The 21,256-nt window shown below is 42.2% G+C and overlaps 1 protein-coding gene across 1 annotated transcript in view; it reads right to left on the reverse strand.

Annotated features, from left to right (window-relative positions):
* MDH1B (malate dehydrogenase 1B) overlaps positions 1–21,256 on the reverse strand; it is a gene marked incomplete at both ends in the record, with an annotated part of 25,598 nt that continues 4,342 nt past the window's right edge. The window contains 9 exons of the mRNA XM_082841597.1: positions 1–98; positions 4,984–5,035; positions 5,340–5,479; positions 8,749–8,912; positions 10,258–10,399; positions 13,589–14,085; positions 16,212–16,354; positions 16,547–16,681; positions 20,421–20,529. Coding sequence (XP_082697723.1) covers positions 1–98; positions 4,984–5,035; positions 5,340–5,479; positions 8,749–8,912; positions 10,258–10,399; positions 13,589–14,085; positions 16,212–16,354; positions 16,547–16,681; positions 20,421–20,529 — 1,480 coding nt within the window. The remainder of the gene's footprint in view (positions 99–4,983; positions 5,036–5,339; positions 5,480–8,748; positions 8,913–10,257; positions 10,400–13,588; positions 14,086–16,211; positions 16,355–16,546; positions 16,682–20,420; positions 20,530–21,256) is intronic.

Raw genomic sequence — 21,256 nt, forward strand, 5'->3', positions numbered from 1 at the left:
TCAAGTGATATACCTACCATCTGAGACTTTCCAATGTTCCCGGTTGTCATTTGTGGTAGGTAAGGTGGTCTTTTCATCTTCTTTGGCTAGGTCGGTTTCTAAAAGTCAGGAAATTAAATTAATTGAAAAGATTAAACAAACCTCATACATGAATCATCTCATTGATATGGTAATAAGCAGAGATCTCCAAACTCTACAAAGTTCTGATTATTTTCAATGCTCTGAGCTTGGAATCTCTGGAACAGTGTTTTGGGCGAGGTCCAATGGTGACAGAGTTAAGATCAATGAATGAACATATATATATATATATATATGCCTTGACTTTTGTTAATAAAACACAGCATAAAATCAGGTCATTTTCTTTCACAAAACCACCTACAGTGCAAGTGTTATGGGAAATTTAGGACTACCTACCAGTCAATGGAGTCAAATTTAGAGTGACTGCCTTACAGCTCATTATCGTAAGAGGAGTTTGCAACTCTAGTCTGCTAGGCAGGAGGAGAGGGCCTTAAATTCTGAGAATAATTCGAGGTAAAAACAACTGGTCATTGGACTTCTGTGCCCACCTGCTCCACCTCCATGCTGCCTTGGGGCTTTGTTTGGTTTGGCCCACGCCTGGTGACTTGACCACCAGCCACAACCGGCTCTCAATTCCCAAACCCCACGCTCTGCCCTTCCTCCCAGTGCTGGTGCTGTGACCTCACTAAAGCCTCTTGGGTCTGACCAAGGGCGGTCCTCTGTCCCCTGCCGGCTTCTTTTCAGTGAATCCATTCTGAGAGGCAGCAACTGCTCTGATTGATTGTCATCCGCACCATACTGATTGTTAAATATTTTCAACATCACCCCTGCCTGGGGCTTTTAAATTTTATTTCTATTTATTACGTCCTTCCTTGTCCAGTGGAGACCCCTGTAGTCCATCACTTCCTCGGCTTCCTTGCAATTGTCCTCATCTTCACTGCCTCACCTGCTTCCTTCCCAAATGCTAAGTAAAGTAACAAAACTGTACTCATTTTCCATTCCCATATTCAAAGCCAACGAGCAAATCACCTCAGCACTCATTTAGGGCACCAGTAAAACAAGGACACAAAAAAATATGAGAACAATAAAAACTTTGGGAAAAAAATTTGATATTCCAAATGAAGTCATCATGGAAATACTCAGAATTTTGTTGGAATACTGTACAGTGTTAGTTTTATTCTAATCGCATTTATTTTAATTGCAGGGGTGGCAGTACTCTCTAATATTTCAGGGCTCACTACAGATCATACATCTAGGTTTCCTCTCCTGCATCCAGGCAGCCGAGCACCTTTGCAGGGAATCACGCAACTGTACATTGGAGTTACTACAAATTTCACGGTCTCTAAATTCCACTGAGCCTTCAGCTCTGAAAAAAAAAATCTGGCTTTTTCCATTTTTCTTCTTTCCTTTCCTCTTAACAAATTATTTCAAATCTTCACCTCTTCCCTTATAACCCTAGCCCTTCCCCTAGATTTTAATCTTTGGGACCGGGCCTTGCTGCCCATTTTGTTCTGAATCCCCCCATCCGACGTAATTCCCTGCATCCCATCCATCACCTCTTCCCTTCTCTTAGGTCTCAGCAGCAGAGACGCTTCCTGTGTGAAGCTGACCCTGTGCTCTGAAGCTTGTTTTCTACTGCTGTCTTGATGATCTTTCTCTTCCCGCCCCTCCATCTTCACCCTCTCACTCTCCAATGGTAGTTAAACGTTAACACCCATCCATCCAGATATCTATCTCTCCACTTATTTATATTTTTGAATGTGTCAAACATGCACCTGGAATGAAATTCAAAAGCCACGAGAGACCATGCAGTGAAGAAGTCTTCCTTCCTCAGCCACTCAGGCCCTTCCCCACAGGATCACCATGGTTATCAGTTTCTTCTAAAAAACTACCACCTAGTTGCTGATGACTGCGTAGCCTCATCTCCAGCCCAAATCTCTCTGCTGGCTTCCAGAGATATGTGTCCCTCACCCACTGGACATAAATTCCTCTTGAAAATCTGCTGCTTCTATATTCCTTACCTTGCCCACAGCTTCCCAAGCATTTTCATGACTTAGCACACACAGCAAATGTCAAGGACAATAGAGGTAACCAGCCTGGGGACTCCAGCTGCCCCATACTCAGTCTGTGGAGCTAAGGGGACCATTAGCTCCACACCCCCAACCCATTTGTGGCTGATGGTTTGGGAACTGCTGTCTTAGGGCATGACACCACCATATGTCGAGATGCCAAAAACATTGGGACATACTTGACCCTCCGGAGCTCTCTCTTAGCCTCTATCTCAGATTGGTCAAGTTCTGTCAACTTTCTATCTTCAAATCTAGCCCCTTCTCTACATCTTCATGGCCACTTCTTGGTTAGGGCCCTCATCATTTCTCTACCTGCAAAAAGATTGGTCTTACTACTTTTGGTCTCTCCCATCCAATTCATTCTTCTCATTAAGAACAGAATGATCATTTCAAAATTTGAACTTGCTCCTGTCCCTCCCCTGCCTAAAATCCTTCACTGGTTTTAACAAGATAAGTAACCTCTCCACCTCCTGACATTTCTCACTTCAAATTTTATTTTCCAGATAAAATGAATTGGCGGTTCACAGAAAGTTCTGCCTTATGTCTTTACCTTTGTACACCTGGTTGCTCCCTCTGAATGAACCAACCCTCCCATTTATCCCCACCTTAGCTAATGTCTTCTTTTCCTCTCATGACTTGGTTTAGATGTCACCTCCTTCAGAAAGCCCTTCTATTGTGTGAAAATCCTGATGGGGCCCTTCTCACTGTTCTCAGCGCCCAGCATGTTCCTCAGGCCCGCAGCACTAAGCACCCCAGCTCCACAGGGAGCTGGGGTCCTCCCCTCCCACTCTGGTCTCACTTCTGCCTTCCTCATTCCACAAAATTGCTCTAATCAAAGTCACAAATGACCTCTGTGTCCTACATCCATTGGGTACTTTTCAGGCCTCATTTTATTTGACCTCCTCGTAGCATCTGACAGTGTAGACCAGCCCTCATTCCTGAAACACTCTCCGCCTTTCGGTCTTCCATGGTGTCAGATTTCAGGGGCTGTCCTGACTGATCACCCCTTTTTCACAGTCCTCTGTCAGCTGTTCCTGTTCTACTTAACCATTAAAGGCTAAGTTCCTCCAGGTACCCCTGCTCTCTCCAATCTCCATCATGCTCATGGCCTCATTCCTATTTATAGGCAACAACTCCCAATTTGATTAACTGCAGTCCGGATCTTGCTGAGCTCCAGAAAGTATGCAGTTCTCTATGTAATGTCTCCATTTGAGATATCCTGTAGGTATTTCAGAATCAAAATGTAAGAAACTAAACTAATCCTTCCTCTACAATGGCAGTGCACCCGTCCTCTGCCACCCAACAGACACACGCATAGGCAAACACACACACACTCTCTCTCTCTGTCTTTCTCAGATAATTTCCTCTACTATTATTTCCCATATTGGTAAACCCACCCCATTGCTCAAGCAAACGAAGTCTGAGTCCTCTGACATTCCCCAGAGCCAGTCCGTCATCAAGTCTTTGATAATTCCACCTCCTAAATATCTCTCAAAATTCTCCAGCCTCCAGCCTCAGCTGTAATCACCGCTTCCTTGTGTCACTCTGCTACCCTCCTGATACTGGTCTCCCTACAAACAGTCTAGCCTTGTTCCAATTTATTTTCCAAACTAATCACAACCCGATTGGGTCATTCTCCATCCAGAAGCCTCTGCAACTCTCATCTACCCTTCATGTCTCTCTCAGCTTCATCTCATTAGGCTTTGGCCACACAAACTATTTTTGGTGGTTTTTCAAACAAGGTGACATGATTTCCTGCCTCAAGGTCTTTGCTCACACCCCCAGGTATAAGCTCTCATAGCACAGCACCCTGTACTTCTCGTGCCTAAGACTCACCACAGCTGCAGACATTTGTGTAAATTACGATCCCCTGATGGACTGTAGGTTTCAAAAGGCAAGAACAGGTCTATCTTCACCACCCCCATGTTTCTAGCTCTTATCACTGGCTTACAGTTGACACTCCATAAACACCGGTACATGGAAGGGATGTTGGGCTCTCAAAAGGCCTTGAGTGCCTTTCTGTAAGTGAATTAATTTATTTATGTTTGTATTTTCATATTTCAGATGAGATTTTCTTTAAGACAAAAGAAAGAAAGATGAGACCACTTCCTTGTAAGTTTACAATTAGAGAAAATACCAATAGGAAAAACAAGCTTATTGAAATTTATTTTTTTAAAGTTACCTAAAAGTAACTGTAGTGTTGTGGGTTGTATTGTGTCCCCCCCCAAAAATGTTGAAGTCCTGCTCCCTGGTCTCAGTAAATGTGACCTTACTTGAAATTAGTTTTAGCAGATATAATCAAGTTAGGATGGGGTCAGACTGGATTAAGGTGGGCCCCCAATGCAATTACTGGTGTTCTTGTCAAGAGAGAGAGATTTGGCAACATAGACACACCCAGAGGGAAGACAGACTTGTGAGGACCGTGGCTGAGACTGGAATGAAGCAGCTACAAGGCAAGAATGCCAATCACTGCCACCAGAAGCTAGAAGAGGCACGGAAGGGATTCTTCCCTAGAGCCTTCAGAGGGAACATGGCCTTGCTGACACATTGATTTAGGTCTTCTGGCCTCCAGGACTAGGAGACAATAAATTTCTGTTGTTTTAACCCACCCAGTTTGTGGTAATTTGTTATGGCAGCCCTAGGAAACTAATACATATGGTATACATAAACTTTATAAGGCAATAGTGTCTTTAGGATGTGATTTCTTTAGCATTCTTTTAAGAAAATTTATTTCAAAGGACACACTAAACCTGGTAGTTTATTTTGTCAATAAGTTACCTTAAAAGTGATGAAATATGAATTATACTTATTTATATTAAATAGTGATTCCATTTTAACATATATTTTAATACTCTTTTAATAGCAGCCCAGTAAAACATCATATCTGAAAGATTACCTGATTGATACGGCTGAAAAGTTATCAACTCTCCAAGTGCAACAAGTTTCTCCTGTGGAAAAATTTTGTAATCAGAGAACTAAATGACCACAATTACTAACGATCATTCTTTAATAGAAAAACACTTTGATTCTTGATGTTTAAGTAACCAACAACTGTTTTTAACATACTAGATATTACATAACCAAATGAGGAGTGTTCTTCTGCTGATTTCTTCAAACCTTTATTGCCTCCTTATTGTTCTTAGGAATAAGAGGCAAATCGAACCCACAGAAAATCAGTGTATGCCTTGATCTAGGGCAATCGGTTTCAGGCTATTATTGAAGTCAGTTCCCTCGGAGCTATTCTGACATTACCTGAATTAGATCACTTGTCATTCTGGTCATTATTTTTTCACTTATTTCAATATCTTCGAGATCTGTAAGAACCACCCAAGTTCCATTCTCAAATTTCACAGGCATAGAAAAGACAATCCCTTCAGGAATACCAAACTGGCCTGCAGGGAGCAAACACAAAGCAAAGCAAAACGAAAGCACTCAGATAAATAAACCTTCCTGGTAACACTGTAGATAAGGACAGACACGGTACATGCTTTTTAATGATAATGGTGGATTTAATGATAATGGAGGAATTCCTGCAAATTCCGCCCCAGGGAAGATTGAAACACTTACTAGAGAAGTATTTATTGAGCACCTCTCCAAGTTCTGACAACTTGCCCTTCTGTGTTTCTCTCAGAAGGAAGAACCATTGTTCCGTCTTTATCCCTTTTGTCCCTGCTGGGGGACAGATGCCCTGCCTCTGCCTTGGGAACTAATGCAGTCCTTCTCTTCCACCTTGTCTGGATTCCTTTTGTCTGCTTCCTTGGCTTTTCCTTGTCCCCCTAGGTAGCCCCTGAGCCCGAGCATGTGTCCAATCTTGCCTTTGCTCTTCCAGCCTACTGCTGCAGTCACAGAGCCAAGGGGCAGGCAGTGGGAAAGGAAAGTCAGTGATCTCACAGTTCCTAGTTCCCAGTTGAAATGTGCTCCAAATAAAAAAAATGGACAATGCTTGTTACTAACTGAGCAACCTTCAGATAAAATGTCTCCCGTTTTTTGTGTCTCAATCAAATAAGAAAATTATTCTTGCCATTCTAGTCATCAAAAATGTTGTCAGTATGGAGGTTCCTTAAAAAACAAAAAACAGTTACCATATGATCCTGCAATCCCACTCCTGGGCATATAGCTGAAGAAAATTCTAATTTGAAAAGATATATGCACCCCAATATTCACTGTAGCACTATTTACAATTGCCAAGACGTGGAAGCAACCTAAATGTCCATCGACAGATGAACGGATAAAGAACGTGTTACTTTTATACAATGGAATATTACTCAGCCATAAAAAAGAATGAAATAATGCCACTTGCAGCAACATAGATGGACCTAGAGATTATCATACTAAGTGAAATAAGACAAAGACAAATACCATATGATATCACTTATATGTGGAATCTGAAAAAAAAAGATACAGATGAACTTATTTATGAAACAGAAATAGACGCACAGACATAGAAAACTCACAGTTACCAAACGGAAAGGGGGGGCTAAATTAGGAGGATGGGATTAACATATATACTCTAAAATACATAAAATAAATAACCAACAAGGACCTACTGTATAACACAGGGAACTATACTTAATATTTTTTAATAACCTATAAGGGAAAAGAATCTGAAAAAGAATATATATATATAACTGAATCACTGAACTGTACACCTGAAACTAACATGACATTGTCAATCAACTATATTTCAATCAAAAAAAAATGTTGTCGCTAGGGCAAAATATTGAGGAGAGTCAAGAAACCAGGATCTGAAAGACTTTTCCATAGAGGATGTCCCAGGCCCTCTGTTCACTCTCTATTTGAGAGCCAGCCTTATGAGTGAACAACGGATGAGGGTCTACATATGTGTTACCATTTCAGGGACACAATGACCACTTGCTCTTCACCTCACTTGCCCCCAACACTGAACTGCTTATTGATGAATTCCTACAGAGATTAATTCAACTTGTTTTTGGCTGCACCGCGTGGCTTGCAGGATCTTAGTTCCCTGACCAGGAATCGAACAGTAGAAGCGGGGAATACTAACCACTGGACAGCCAGGGAATTCCCTAATTAAACTTCTACAGATAAAGAGGAGGTTTTAGGTGTCTATTTCATTAAAAAGGTAACACAGTGATTTGAACTCACACTTGCGGATGTTCGTGCACATTAACTTTAATTGAACAAGACACACTGAGAGTCTACCCATGAAGGAGCAACAAGTAGACCCAGCCAAAGCCCTGCCCTCAGGGTGGGAGAACTCTAATGCAGAGGGCATATGCAACTAACCACCCCATCCATAAAGGCAGGCTGTGATACGCTCTCTGATAGAGGAACAAATGCTATGTGAGTACAGAGGAGAGACAGAGATTAATTCTGACTTGGGGGGTTTAGAGAGATTTCCGTGAGCTGCACCATAGTCACCGAAACAACGGGAAGGATCGTGGTTCCATTAATAACATAAAGGCTACAAGAGGTGGATCAGACTGGGGAGGATGACAACAGGTTCAGTTTGGTGTGTGTTGGTTTGAAGTGACAGCATGACATCCAGGTGGCAATGTCTGACAAGGTAGGGCTCAGCAGCAAGGCTGAGATGGGAGTGGATGGGCTTGTTCAGGGAGAATGTAAAGCACAAAGGGAAGACATGCTTTAGGTCTTCAGTGCACAGAGCACCAGCTATTCTCTCTTTCCTATTTTTCAATAAATAGTAGCTTTTAGCAGATTAAAATACTAAGGATATAAAAATATATCCACAGTATTTGTGGATGGAGAGCGAGCTTTCCACATTCCGGCTGCTGCCTGGTACTCTGAGATCTGGGTCTTGCTGTGCCCTTTGTATCGTGGGTCTGTGTCTTTGCTCCTGCAGCTTCTGTGCCCAGATGTTCTTCCCATACTTGTCTGTCAGGTAAACAACTACTCAAGCTTGCAGGTGAGACTTCCTGAAGTGTCACCTCCTTTATGATGCAGGTCCTGATTCTTCCTGCTGCCTGCTGAAAACTGACCTTGCTTTCCCTTCCTCAGTAGGGATACAGTGAGAAAAACTTAACAGAATTATTTCATTTATGTATGTGGCTCTCCTTTACTGTGCGGTGAGCTTCCTGAAAGGCAAAAGCCGGGCCTACTCCCTATGTGTGTTCCCAGTGCATGCACACAAAATACTGTTGCACTGCTGAATGGAGAACTGAAGGAATGCAGGCATGAATGAATGATTATGGAATTGTGAAAATCCGGAGAGCTTACAGAGCCTTTAAAGAGGTAGGAGCGGGCTTCCCTGGTGGCGCAGTGGTTGAGAATCTGCCTGCTAATGCAGGGGACACGGGTTCGTGCCCCGGTCTGGGAAGATCCCACATGCCGCGGAGCAACTAGGCCCGTGAGCCACAGCTACTGAGTCTGCGCGTCTGGAACCTGTGCTCCGCAACAAGAGAGGCCGCGATGGTGAGAGGCCCACGCACCACGATGAAGAGTGGCCCCCGTTTGCCACAACTAGAGAAAGCCCTCGCACAGAAACGAAGACCCAACACAGCCAAAAGTAAATAAATAAATAAATAAAATTAAAAAGTAACTGTACCATTTAAAAAAAAAAAAAAAGAGGTAGGAGCCTGTCTAGGTAAGGACACAGAAGTAGGAGCACAAGGCATACATGGAGGTTTTAAAATATCGTAAGATATGAAAAACCCAGATTTACCTTCACTCAGTACCCCTAAAGACACAATCTCCCCAGGGGGTGAGCCATGGTACCAGTATTTCAACGTAGTGGCTATACTGTGTGCAGCTAAGATGCCCCCAAATTGTCTTCCTGTGGCGGTGAACTTTTTAAGACTTTCCACAAATTCTCTGTTTACCCACTCACTGTAAGGAGAGAAAGAAACAATTTTACAATGGAGGAGGGAATAGGAATGAATAAGAATGTTCCCTGGGTCAATGGATCTGAGTACAAGAAATCACCTCCACAAAACAGAAATATGACTTCCTGTGCCCCTTCTTCAAGCTTCTTTAATCCCATAAAGAGTCAACTGAAAAGTAATGAAACAGAGCAGAAAGGAGTCCTAAAGTTTCAAACTAAAAACTTGATACCGTAAATATGGAACACAGAAAAGTGGCCAAAGGCTGCAAGAACAATTAATTTCATCACAAAGAATTTATTCTCCATAGAGGCTATCTTGGAACCAGTGGTATCCTTCATTTTAAATAAAATAGTATCATGAAATGTTGAATTAGTCACATTGAGAACTAAGGAAATAATCAAGTTTTCTAATCTGAAGTTTAAACTCGGGGAACAGTCCAGCTGGACTAGAAAAAGCATGAAACAGCTGCCCTTGCTAAGCCGGCACGATACAGCTCCAGGAGATGCTGCCCACACCCACGCAGCAATGCAAGACAATGAGTCCAGGGACACAGTTTCTAGGTGTGGGTAAAGGAAGGGAAGGGAAGAAAGGGGTGATGGAAAGGACATGCTACCACTGGGAAAGTGCTGCAAAGTTTTGAAACTTGTTACAAAGGCGTTCCTCCCCCTTCCTCCTTCCATGCCCTTTTCGTAATGGTGGTGTTGACTGTGACAGGCACAGTTTCTAAGTGCTTTGCCTGTCTTAACCCATTTCATCTTCCCAATGACCCTATAAGACCCGCACTCTGTTACCATTTCCACTTGGCAGATGGAAAAACCGAGGCACAGAGACGTTAAGTAACTTCTCTAAAGTCACACAGCTAATGAGTGGCTGAATGAGAATTCCAACCCAGGTGGCTTGGCTCCAGAGATGGTGCCCCTTACCACGTCTCAATTCTGCCTTTCCTGGAACCCAACACCCAGCATGGCCTGGGCCTGCTCACCATTATAATTCCTTACTCTCGAAGCTTTTTCAACTAATTTCAACTTGGACAGAGGTCTTTACATTAAATAAGATTCACTTTACATATGTTTGCTTTAGTGATAACATTAATGGAATCTGTGAGCCACTTTAAGGATAATCTGAAATATAAAAATTCAAAATTCCAAAATCAAATAAATTGGGTATGGGGACAGACTAGTTGAAATTCTGTGGAATTCTCTACCTTTCTTCAATAGAAAGCATAAATGAGGATGAGTGTGAACAGTTACTTCTGCACACTGATTTCTAAGATGATTTTTAAATGATTATAATAACATTACACGTTTATTCAATATTGTTAGACTACTTCACTTAAAAAGATACTGTACCTATCAAAAATCAGGCTTAAAACAGGGCGTGAATAGTGAGGAGGTCCCCAAACAGCACTCTCATATCTGTAAACCTTGGCTTTTCTCAGATCCACGTAGTTATTTCCACTAATATTACCCCAAATTATCACATCTTTGATGCCTGTGAAGAAAAGAAATTTTAAAAAATAACGTAATATAAAAAATTGACTGTAGTCTACTTTCTGTTTGTGTGTTTGTTTTACAATTGGTCCTTTTGCTACAAGACAGACTTAAGTTTATGCTCCCTAAAAATGTGCAAACAATGTGGCTCATCTCCTTAATCATCAGGGTCTGGCCATTCCTAATAATGCACGTGGATGGCGTGAGCATAGGATCGACTTCAGGGAACACTGAAATGCTCCCTGAAAGAAAGCGCTACTGAAAATTATTCCCCCGCTCTGGTCCTAACCTCACCACTCTGCTTGCCATGAAGAGGACTTTTTATCTGCTTTGATTCTGACAGAGAGTCCCTGATTTTAGACTGGAATAGAAATTCGGGCAAGTCACTTGACTCCCTGGGTGGATTTCGTTTCCTGCAGAATGGAGGTGCTGGAATAAGAGGACCCCGAGGAACATCTTAATCAAAGAAGAGATATTGAATTAGCTTGTATGTGTGTGAGGCACTTTTACATGGGAGGCTCAGAAGAAAACAAATCAGCCCAAATCCTTGCAATATTCTGGGGGTAGAGGGGAGTGGGTGAGAAAACAACCACTATACAACATGACACATACTACCAAGAAAAAGAAGAGGATGGGGGTAGAGAGAAATAGGAATTGGTATTTCATATGATTCTAATATATGAAATTCTCTCTAATAATTCTCTCTAATAATTGTGGATTTTCTGGGAATGTATCTGAAGTGAAAATAGGGGATTTTATTGATTTATTTATAAACTTATTTGTTTAAAAACTTAATTCTCTTAAAAGGTCATACCACTTTCTATTACGGAGATTAAATTCTTTCCTGTTCTGTATGAGATAAGATTGCTGCTGTCTTCAAGTAACAGAATATCCTTCTGACCTGGCTTAACTAGAAGGAGTTTACTTTTCTCAGATAACAAGTCGAGGTACGCAGTGACACTGGGGCTTGTTAAGCAGCTCAAAGATGTTACTCTCTTGGCCTTCCCCTCATGGTCCTAAAATGACTGCAGCAGCTCCAAGTATCACACCTTTACAGAGTTGTGTTCAAAGGCAGGCAGGAGGGAAAAGAATTTTTCTTAAAGCTTTAAGGCCCTTTATAGCTCTAAATGCCTTAAATCAAGCTAGAGAAAATTAGAGCGGACATCTGCTTTTTTTTTTTTTTTGTCCTAACATCTCTTCCTCCTTTTTTTCTTTAACAGCATACTGGTTTTTCTTTAAATAGGTACGCTTCCCCAATTTCAGTCCATTTGGTTTGGGTGAAGCTGTCCTTACCCCTCAGGTCTATCGATAGGCATCCGACCTAGATTCCAGATTTCTGGCCACACTGATTGACTTGGAGAAGGGCATGTGGTCCAAGCCCAGTCAATGAGATATTATTCTGCTACTTTTATACAAAGAATCAAGAGAGAACACTCTTTTCCTACTGGGGTAGTTAAGCTATGATGCCGGTAGCCGTTTTGCCACTTTTTAGAGAAAGCCTATCTGAGAATCAGATCAAAGCTGAGGAAAACAGAGCTGAGTGATGAGCCAGGCGAGAGCACAAACCAGGCTTGACCTCATCACTTGAACCCCAGCATCTGGCTATGCCCCAAATAAGAACTACTCCTGCACTCTTCAGTTATGTGGAAAACAAGCTCTGACTCTGGTCGCTTTGAGTGGACTTTCTGTCACTTGTACAGAAAGAGTTCCAACTAAGCCAATGTACATAGTCTGAGAAACAGGTTTATGTGTGAACTGAACTCAAGGGATATCCTGAAAAGGTCTGCTCCCCTCTTGGCATCTGGAATTCTCCTGGAATAATTCTCCCTGATGGTTTTTCTAGTTCATGTTACTTTGTTTAACTCTGTCTTTGTCGTTGCCAACTTCCTCCTTACTACTCCACTGACAATTCCACTTTAACAGCCGTCCCTCTAACATTTCCCTTTTTTGTCGCAACTTGTCTCCACTTTTCTTTTTTCTGCTGCTCCTGTGCTTATTGGCTTTGAATACAGCAGGGTTTAGAAGTTATGGTACCACCCGACCCACAAGAGAGCAGCTTTCTGGTTGAAAGTGCCTGCCCTGTTTTAAATTTTGTAACACTGCCTCTTCTTGACACTTTCATCAGTGTATCATAGATCTTTTGTGAGAAATCAGTATCTACACATATGCATATAAGGTTGATAACAGAGATAAAATGATTAGGAAATGTTTTCCTACTGAATAATTTTAGTATCCATTTGGCTGAGGTATGCAGTGACCCTGGGGGTAAGACACTAATGATTTGTATGCAAGAATACCAGAAGTTATGGTCCTAGGGCTTTGCCCTAATGTGTTAGGGGCTCACCGAAGTCCCTTATAGCTCTGACTGACAGCATTCTAGGCTCACACTTCACTGTCTTCCCAATTTTGCTTGATGTCATGTCTTGCACTTCCTGGCATTCTAAATGGACTTCGTTGCACCTGCCCCATCTAAGGGCACAAATAGCTAAAGTCTGTCAAACATGACACATATTTTTAGATACAGCACTCCCCCTTTAGATACAAAAATCCATTTTCTGATTCTGTCTCATCCTCCTATAATTTTGACCTCTATAAGTACAAGGATTATTAGAAGCAGAAACTGATCAGATAGCATAATCACCTTAACAAGTTTACTACCCTTGCAAATGTTTACCTTGTGTCGGGCACTCCTCCAAGCACTTTAGAAACATTATCTCTTTAAATCCTTGCATCAATTCTGGGATGTAGGTGCTATTTACGTCCTCATTTTACAGGTGAGGAAGCGAGGCACAGCAAGGTTAAGTGATTTGCCCCAAGTCACACAGGTGGGAAGTGGGGTGGGGTCACTTTAACAGAGCCCTGAGTATTTTTTTAAAAAACACTGATTACATTGGTTGATGGGGGGGGGGGAAGGAATATTAAGTTTCAAATTACTACTTGAAAAATAGAAATCTTATTATTTAAATATTTGTTTCTTAATTTTTAGAATGATGGGAAAAGATCAGCTAGTCATAAAAGCTAGTAGAAAGAAAATGCACAGTAGCGAAATCACACAATCAGAAGTTCTTGGCCTCTGCTTCATACTTTCTAGTCCGGATATCCCGACTGATTTTAGAGGGGACAGTGTTCTTCCTAGCTGCTATGAAATCACGCTGTTTAAAACCAGACACGGAAACGGGAGCTCACTCACATGACGGAGTCGTTTTCAGTTTTCTGGCCAGCTCCGCCTTCGCTTTGCCTTCTACGCCCAAGGCCACAGCGATAATATTGTGGGCGAAGTTTGGGGCGTATCTCATAAGCAAAGACGTTTTGAGATTCACAAAGTTTTTTCCTCCCACAATAATTCTGACGGAATCATGAGCATTTTTCTCAATCAGGGATCCGTAGAGGTGGCACAGAGTAGCCCTGCTCCGGATGCAGTCTTCCAAACTGTACACCTCCTTGTCCACGTGCTCATCGAGGAAGATGATCACGTGGGCCTGGCGGAAGGCCTCCTCCGCTTGGGTGCAGACGGACACACTCCGCAGGAAGGGCGACGCCAGGTCCTGAGCCTCCTTCGCAAGGCTTGTGAGTTTCTCTTCTGCCTGCTTGTTGTCAAATAGGTTTATGCTAATTTCCATATGCGGTCCAAACACTTCACCACTTGTCAAGATGGGAATCAGGTTGTAGCAGGCAGGAGCCGATGCACTAATAAAAATGCAAAGCCGATTACGAGTGGTTAAATCTTTTGCTCCTTTTCAGGCTTTATTCTTTTTTTTTTTTTTTTTAAGTACCAACCATGTATAGAAGTCTTTTTTTTTTTTTTAAATAAATTTATTTATTTTTGGCTGTGTTGGGTCTTCATTGCTGTGCACGGGCTTTCTCTAGTTGCGGCGAGCGGGGGCTCCTCTTCGTTGTGGTGTGCGGGCTTCTCATTGCAGTGGCTTCTCTTGTTGCAGAGCACGGGCTCTAGGCGACCGGGCTTCAGAAGTTGTGGCTCACGGGCTCTAGAGCGCAGGCTCAGTAGTTGTGGCCCACGGGCTTAGTTGCCCCGCGGCATGTGGGATCTCCCCGGACCAGGGCTTGAACCCGTGTCCTCTGCATTGGCAAGTGGATTCTTAACCGCTGCGCCACCAGGGAAGTCCCCAGGCTTTATTCTTAATAGATATTCTTCTGCACGTGCATTAATAGGGTGATTTAAAATATTAAATTGGCATACACAGCTGCACAGACATTTTTAAGGCTAGAAATCAAAAGTAGAAAAAAATAATTCTCACTGCTAACTTCTTGCTTTGGCCATCTGAAAACAATACCAAAGTAAGAAATGTACTTGTTTATAAGGCTTTTCAAATTAAATAGAATAGGCAGAAAGCAAAATTTAAAAGAACTGTGTCATATTACTGTATATTACTGTAATTACGTGTTACTGTAATTACGTGTTTATATTCTTTTTAAAAAAAGATAAGGAAATCAGTTTCATTTAACCATAACTCTTTTCTATTTTGTACCCTTATCTGCAAAGTAATGACATTTTTAGAAAGGTCTATTTTTCCAAATCCTTATAAAGAAGCCTAGGATCAACACAGGCGAGGTATCATGTATCTGCACCCACAATTCAGCTACTATTTGAGTACTCTATAGCTTGGCTGATAACTGAGAGCCCTAATGACCCCTGAGGGGGAGTTTAGAAATGCATCTGGGCATTTTTTCACAGTGGGTTTGGAGAGAGGCGCAGTGGTGTTTTCAAGAGCATCTGTACCATTTTAATCCTTTAAAAATATCTAGGGGCTTCCCTGGTGGTCCAGCGGTTAGGACTCTGTGCTCCCAATGCAGGGGGCCTGGGTTCGATCCCCGGTCGGGGAGCTGGGTCCCGCAGGCCACAAGGAGGAGCCCGCATGCCGCAAATAAAGATCCCGCGTGCTGCAGCTAAGACCCAGCGCCGCCAAATAAATAAATAAATATTAAAGAAATTCTAAAGCAGATGTAATATTATTAAATCTGAGTGTAAAGTTCATGTACGGTTATTACATCATTCTCAGTTCTTTTCTGCATTTGAAATCTTTCCTAATAACAAATAATTTTTCAGATGAGCCTGTATATTAGGATACACACATAGATAGTAAGAAGGGCAGTGTGAGAGACAGATTGAGAGGTGGGGAAGGGAAAGGGGGAGGGAGAGATAGAGCAAGATGGACAGCAAAAGGACAAGGAGAGAGACAGAGCACAGAGATAGAGAGAGAAAGCAATGACAATCATCGGATGTGTCCACCCACCACTGAGAGCGAGAGTGATGAGACAAAGTGAGAAGGGGTAAGAGTGACGGGGGTGAGGTTAGAGAGAATGAGTGCAACATGGAAGAGCTAAGGATGAGGACAACTCTAGCAAGTGGGAAAGAGGAAGAGGGCAACAGTCAGGAAGCTGGGGGAGGGAAGGAAGGAGACAAGGGAGAGGGAAGGAAGGACAGTGAGGCGACGAGCAGGATCGTATGAGCAGCAGACAGCATGAGACACACAGAATGAGGGCAGGAGAGCTGGAGACGGTTATGAAAAGTAAACACCTTTGCTACAAAGTTGCTCTTAGATTTAGTATGTATGTGTATTATATGCATATTACATACACATTGAATCTATATATAGTCTAAAACTCATACATGGGGCTACACTAGGGGATATATAGGCATACACATATATTACATATCTATAATATTCGTATACATACACACCAATCTCACACTTGACACCCAGATATTCTTCCATCATGTAATTAATCCTACATCACTGTCCTTCTAAACATAAAACGTCAACCTCACGAATCCTGGGATTTGGCGGTCCCACCTGGTGATCCAGACCTGCAAGGGGTTGATGAGACCTTTCAGGGCTTCTTCCTCCAGCTCTTTTTCTATGTGTGCCCCCAGGTTCTCTTGAGCAACTGTCTTCATCAGCTCAGTCGTCATGCTAGAGGTGACACCATAGTAAAGCTAAATATTGGGAAAGAAAAAATCAACACCAGAATAGCTGACAATGGCTATAATGGAAAGTTCTTGTTTAAAGCCCAAATAGAGTAAAAAGAGAGCTGAGAGAATACCTTAGAAAGCAAGACATTGGAAAAATATAAATAATAGGAGAGAACAATAATGTTTTAGACAGATAAATCAACTGAATTTGTATACCTGGGCATGTTCTAGGAACTCGTTATATCCTCCCAAAAGCAAACCCTTTCCTCCACGATCCAACAGCTCTCTCCAGATGATGGGGGAATTTTTGTGACTCCACTTATTCTTTTTACACAACTCTTTCAGCCACTCCTATTGAATGATAGAGTCCATGAGACGTCGCACATTGAATCTGCCTTGGAATTCAATTCAATGCTTTAGAGTTCAAACGTTAAAATACTAGTTTTTTTTTTTACTACCTCTGTGTATACATAATAAAATTTAGATATCTTTAAACTGTAAATATAAATATAGAAATATAAATATAAATATAGAAATATATTTGATGTAAAATATAAATATATAAATATAAATATAGATATAGATAAAATATAAATATAGAAATATATTTATAAATATAATATAGAAATATAAATATAGAAATATAAATATAGAAATAGTGATGAGTTGAGTAACAAATTAATCAAGTAAGAAAGAATATTCTTCGAATTCATCGACCAGATAAAGGTACTGAATGTTGCTCTCTTTCCTGAGTAGACCTGAAGTGCAAGGTTTTGGCTTAAAAAAGGAGCCGAGTTTTCCAACTCAAATGGTCTTCTGTATGAGATGTCTCTGGTCTTAGGGCCATATAAATTTGATATTGCTTTCCAAATATGTGAGTATAGTTTACATTTTTTAGATTGAATTAATGAGCTAAAAATTATCTGGGGATTTCTGATAATATTTACTAGAAAAAGTTTAAATCATCATTATCTGGTCTGTGTACACCAGGCCTTCCAATGACAATATCTGCATAGAGACAGAATGCAACATTTCTATGGGTAAAGTACATGGCAACATTCTTGTCTTTGGAGGAATGTATCATGAAGCTACCTTACAAATGAATTTCCCTCGTTGATGTTTCCACCATGATGATTTCCCCATGGCCTCTCTAGTCACAATGTAGCCTGACCAGTGAAATACTGGGAATCTAGAAGAAAGAGACTCTATCTCAAAGGACCTTCAGCAGCGAGCAGGGCATGGTGATGTCCTGGCAGGAGCTGGAAGAATATGTACAGGACTGGACCCTGAGGGTGCTGAATCAAGAGTGGAACCTAAAGCTGGACAAGAGAGAATTTCTCAAAATGAATCACTCTTCTGCTGTTCAAGAGTGTACACGCTGACAAAGACCTCAGAAGAGAGTCCAACATGTTGCTAGGATGGCTCTTCAGAGCTCGGAGCAAGGGATGAAATAAAGTGGAAATGCCAGAACTGTCATGGAAGACCATGGAAGAAGGGATGAAAAAGCTTAGAAAAAATGGGCTCGCTAGAGTGGATATGCTATGACGGAAGGCTGGAAAACTATTGGTCACCTATGTTCTCTGGAAGGGCCTGGAGGACACTACATTCACCAAAGTGACAAGGAATGCACTGATGAGAGGGGTCTCAGCATCACTGAGAAGCCTGGTGTGGCTGTCAATTCTGGGCCATGGCTGTTAAATGACATGCTCTTATAGAGCTGGGCCCCATGGCAATTGGGATGATAGAATTCTGAAATAAAAGAGGACGGGGGGCAGTGCCCACCAGAGAACGTCTATTATTGACAGAAGCACTAAGCAACCCAGCAGTAAGATAACTTAGACAGCTGAAGGCACAATGGGGACATGAAAAAGTTAGAGCTTATGCAATGGTCTGAGAAAACAAGCTATCACTCATCAAAGCTGACCTAGCCATTGCTGCTGCCATTAACAGAGATCAACGCAGACCTCCTGTTAATGGCACTAACCCTCAAAGACAACAACCAGCCTCTTGGTGGCAATCTGATCACATTGGACTCCTTCTACCCTGGAAAGAGCAGTGATTCACCTTGATTTTAATCAACATATATTCTAGATAAAGAATTGCCTTTATTGCTTGTAGGATTTTGGCCAGCACCCTGTTCAAGACTTTTCAAAATATTTAACCTACCAACATGGGATCCTGCATAACATCACTTTGAACCAAGAAACCCATTTTAAAGTAAACGATGTATGACATTGGGCATGAAACCAGGGACCCACTGGCCCTATCATATATGGCAACATTCAGCAGCATGATAGAGGGATGGAGCAACACACTGAAGATGCATGCACCAGCTTAGAGACTGATACCTTGCAAGGATGGGGTACCATCTTTCAGGATGCAATATATACCACAAATCAATAGAGTTTTGCCCCAATAGGTCGAATACATGAATCCAGGAACCAAGGATGGAATTAAGAGTGACCCTGCTTACCATCACTCCCAGTGACCCACCCAGGGTGAGGGGTGCTTCTATCAGGAAGAGTCCCATTAAACTTTAATCTGTGGCTGCCACATGGTCACTTAGAGCTCCTGTGCCAAGAGATCAGCCAGTAAGGAGAGGAGTTACCATCATGGAAGGGGTAATTGCCCCGTTGATCAGGAGCACGTAGGGCAGCTATTACCCAATGTTGGCAGGAAAGAATGGTTGGCATCTAGGTAACCCATTGGGGCATACTTTGTAGTGCCTTGTTTAATTTTGACAGCACATGGACAGGTACAACAGTCATATCCTGAAAAGGGAATAGAGACGAGGGCTCAGGCCCCTAAGGATACAGGTGTAAGTCACCACCACACCTAATAAGTCACCTGAATCAGCAGAGGGTGAGGGGAATCTACAATGGATAGAAGAGAAGAAAGGTGATGAGTCAGTTATGGTGCTGAACGATGTGTAGTGCTGAAATGATGTGCAGCGGAGACTATTATTCACTTAACTTCCTCTTATAAAGTTTCCCCGGGGAGAGATGCCAACCAGAATTCTGGAAGAGCTGTTCCCAGATGGTGTGAACGTATTACATGCAGCATGTGGATCCAAAAGGCACAACTGGTGAACTAGCAGATCCTGTCACGTGTAGTCCCTATTCCTCCTTCGTGACCAAGGCACTCATTCCCCCTGCCACGAGGCGTATTGGCTGTTGATGGCTCAGTGCTGAGTCTCTCTCTGGAAACTGACCTCAGCCAAAGGATGTTCCCTTGCCTAAGGTTAAGTCTCTTCCCCAGGGCAGCCCACATCCTCTGACTGTTAGCTGCAGGAGAACAAAAGCCTGGCCTCCTTGCCTGTTTGGGTGGGTATCTTTGAAGGGCCATCCCAGCTTCAGAGTTCCCTGCAGGGCTGGCTGAGCCCTTTGTTAGAGCTGTATGGCAGTTCAACTTCCCCCATTGCCCAGTCCTGCTGCCCTCATTCCTTCTAAGGATGTTGTTCCCAAGAACACTCCCCAGTAAAGGAAACTCCTTCCCCCAAATTTCCATCTAAGTCCCAAAGAAGGGTGTGTCAAATAAACAAGTCCCTCATGTCATTAGAAATCAATATGAAGGAGAATTGAAAGTTAAAAAGTGCAATATACGGGCTTCCCTGGTGGTGCAGTGGTTGAGAGTCCACCTGCGGATGCAGGGGACACGGGTTCGTGCCCCGGTCCGGGAGGATCCCACATGCCGCGGAGCGGCTGGGCCCGTGAGCCATGGCCGCTGAGCCTGCGCGTCTGGAGCCTGTGCTCCGCAACGGGAGAGGCCACAACAGTGAGAGGCCCGCGTACCACAAAAAAAAAAAAAAAAAAAACAAGTGCAATATAAGCTATGTGGATTCTTGGGGGGAAAATACCAGCCAAATTGATTCTACTTACTGGTTAGGGCCTCATTTGTTCTATTAGGTACTAGGAAAAAAATATAGATAATGTTTTGAGGCTGATAAGTCAGGACTGATTTTACTAATATTAAAATATCAATAGTACATGAACATTCCTGGAAAGCTATCTGATACACTAGCTAATATTTAATTAAATCAGAACACATTTTTCTGTGTGTGTGAGTTTAACAAACTGTAAAGGCCTCTTACCTCCCAAACATCAGGATGCTGTGTAATTTTATGTATCCGAAAATCAGGAAGATTCTTTTGTAAAAGATCTGCCAGAAGTTCTGCTTTAGCATAATATGGGCAATCTGCTCTACCTAAAAAATTCAAATTAGCAATATTTTCTTTCATCACATGGAAATTATCATGTAGTTACAAGCATTTGTCATATAATTACAGAATTAATCACACAGTTACAATATAATTTATATAGAGCTATAGCATAAACTGCCATAACATAAACTTTTGATTTTTATTATATTGGCAAAATAAAATGACTTTCATAGGAGATCAGCATCATTAGTAATAAAACGTGGAAAGGAAAAAAGACTTGAATATTTATTCTCCTCCAGTGCTGTATTAGACCTCACTTCCTCTAAGAGGCTGCCAGGCTACTAATTAAGCATGAACTACTCATAATGAACTACTCATTAGTAGCTACTAAAAGGCAAAGTGTGAAGTGAGGAGTGGTGGTAGAATCACATGTGGACTTGCTATGTGTGCAGAGAGTATTGGGGGAAGGAGAAGTGCCGGGAGAGAGAAGAGTCCGGCTTAACTTCTTTTTCTGGCGTGGCTAGGTGATCCTGACCTTACTAGAGAGAAATCATGGGTGAGAAGTTTAAATCATAAAGCGCAGCTGGAAGTATCTGTAGTATATCTAAGTGGATATGACCAGCAGGCAGCTGCACCTGCAAATCTGAAGAGCAGGCCTTCTGTAATAGCTTAGGATACAGGTATTGCAGGCATAAACACAGAGAAAGTGACAGCCACTAAAGTTGGTGGGACTGGATGTCCGGTAGAGTAGGAGGGGCAGGGGCCAA

Source organism: Leucopleurus acutus (assembly GCF_964270905.1).
Source record: "Leucopleurus acutus genome assembly, chromosome: 6".
Taxonomy (NCBI): Eukaryota; Metazoa; Chordata; class Mammalia; order Artiodactyla; family Delphinidae; genus Leucopleurus; species Leucopleurus acutus.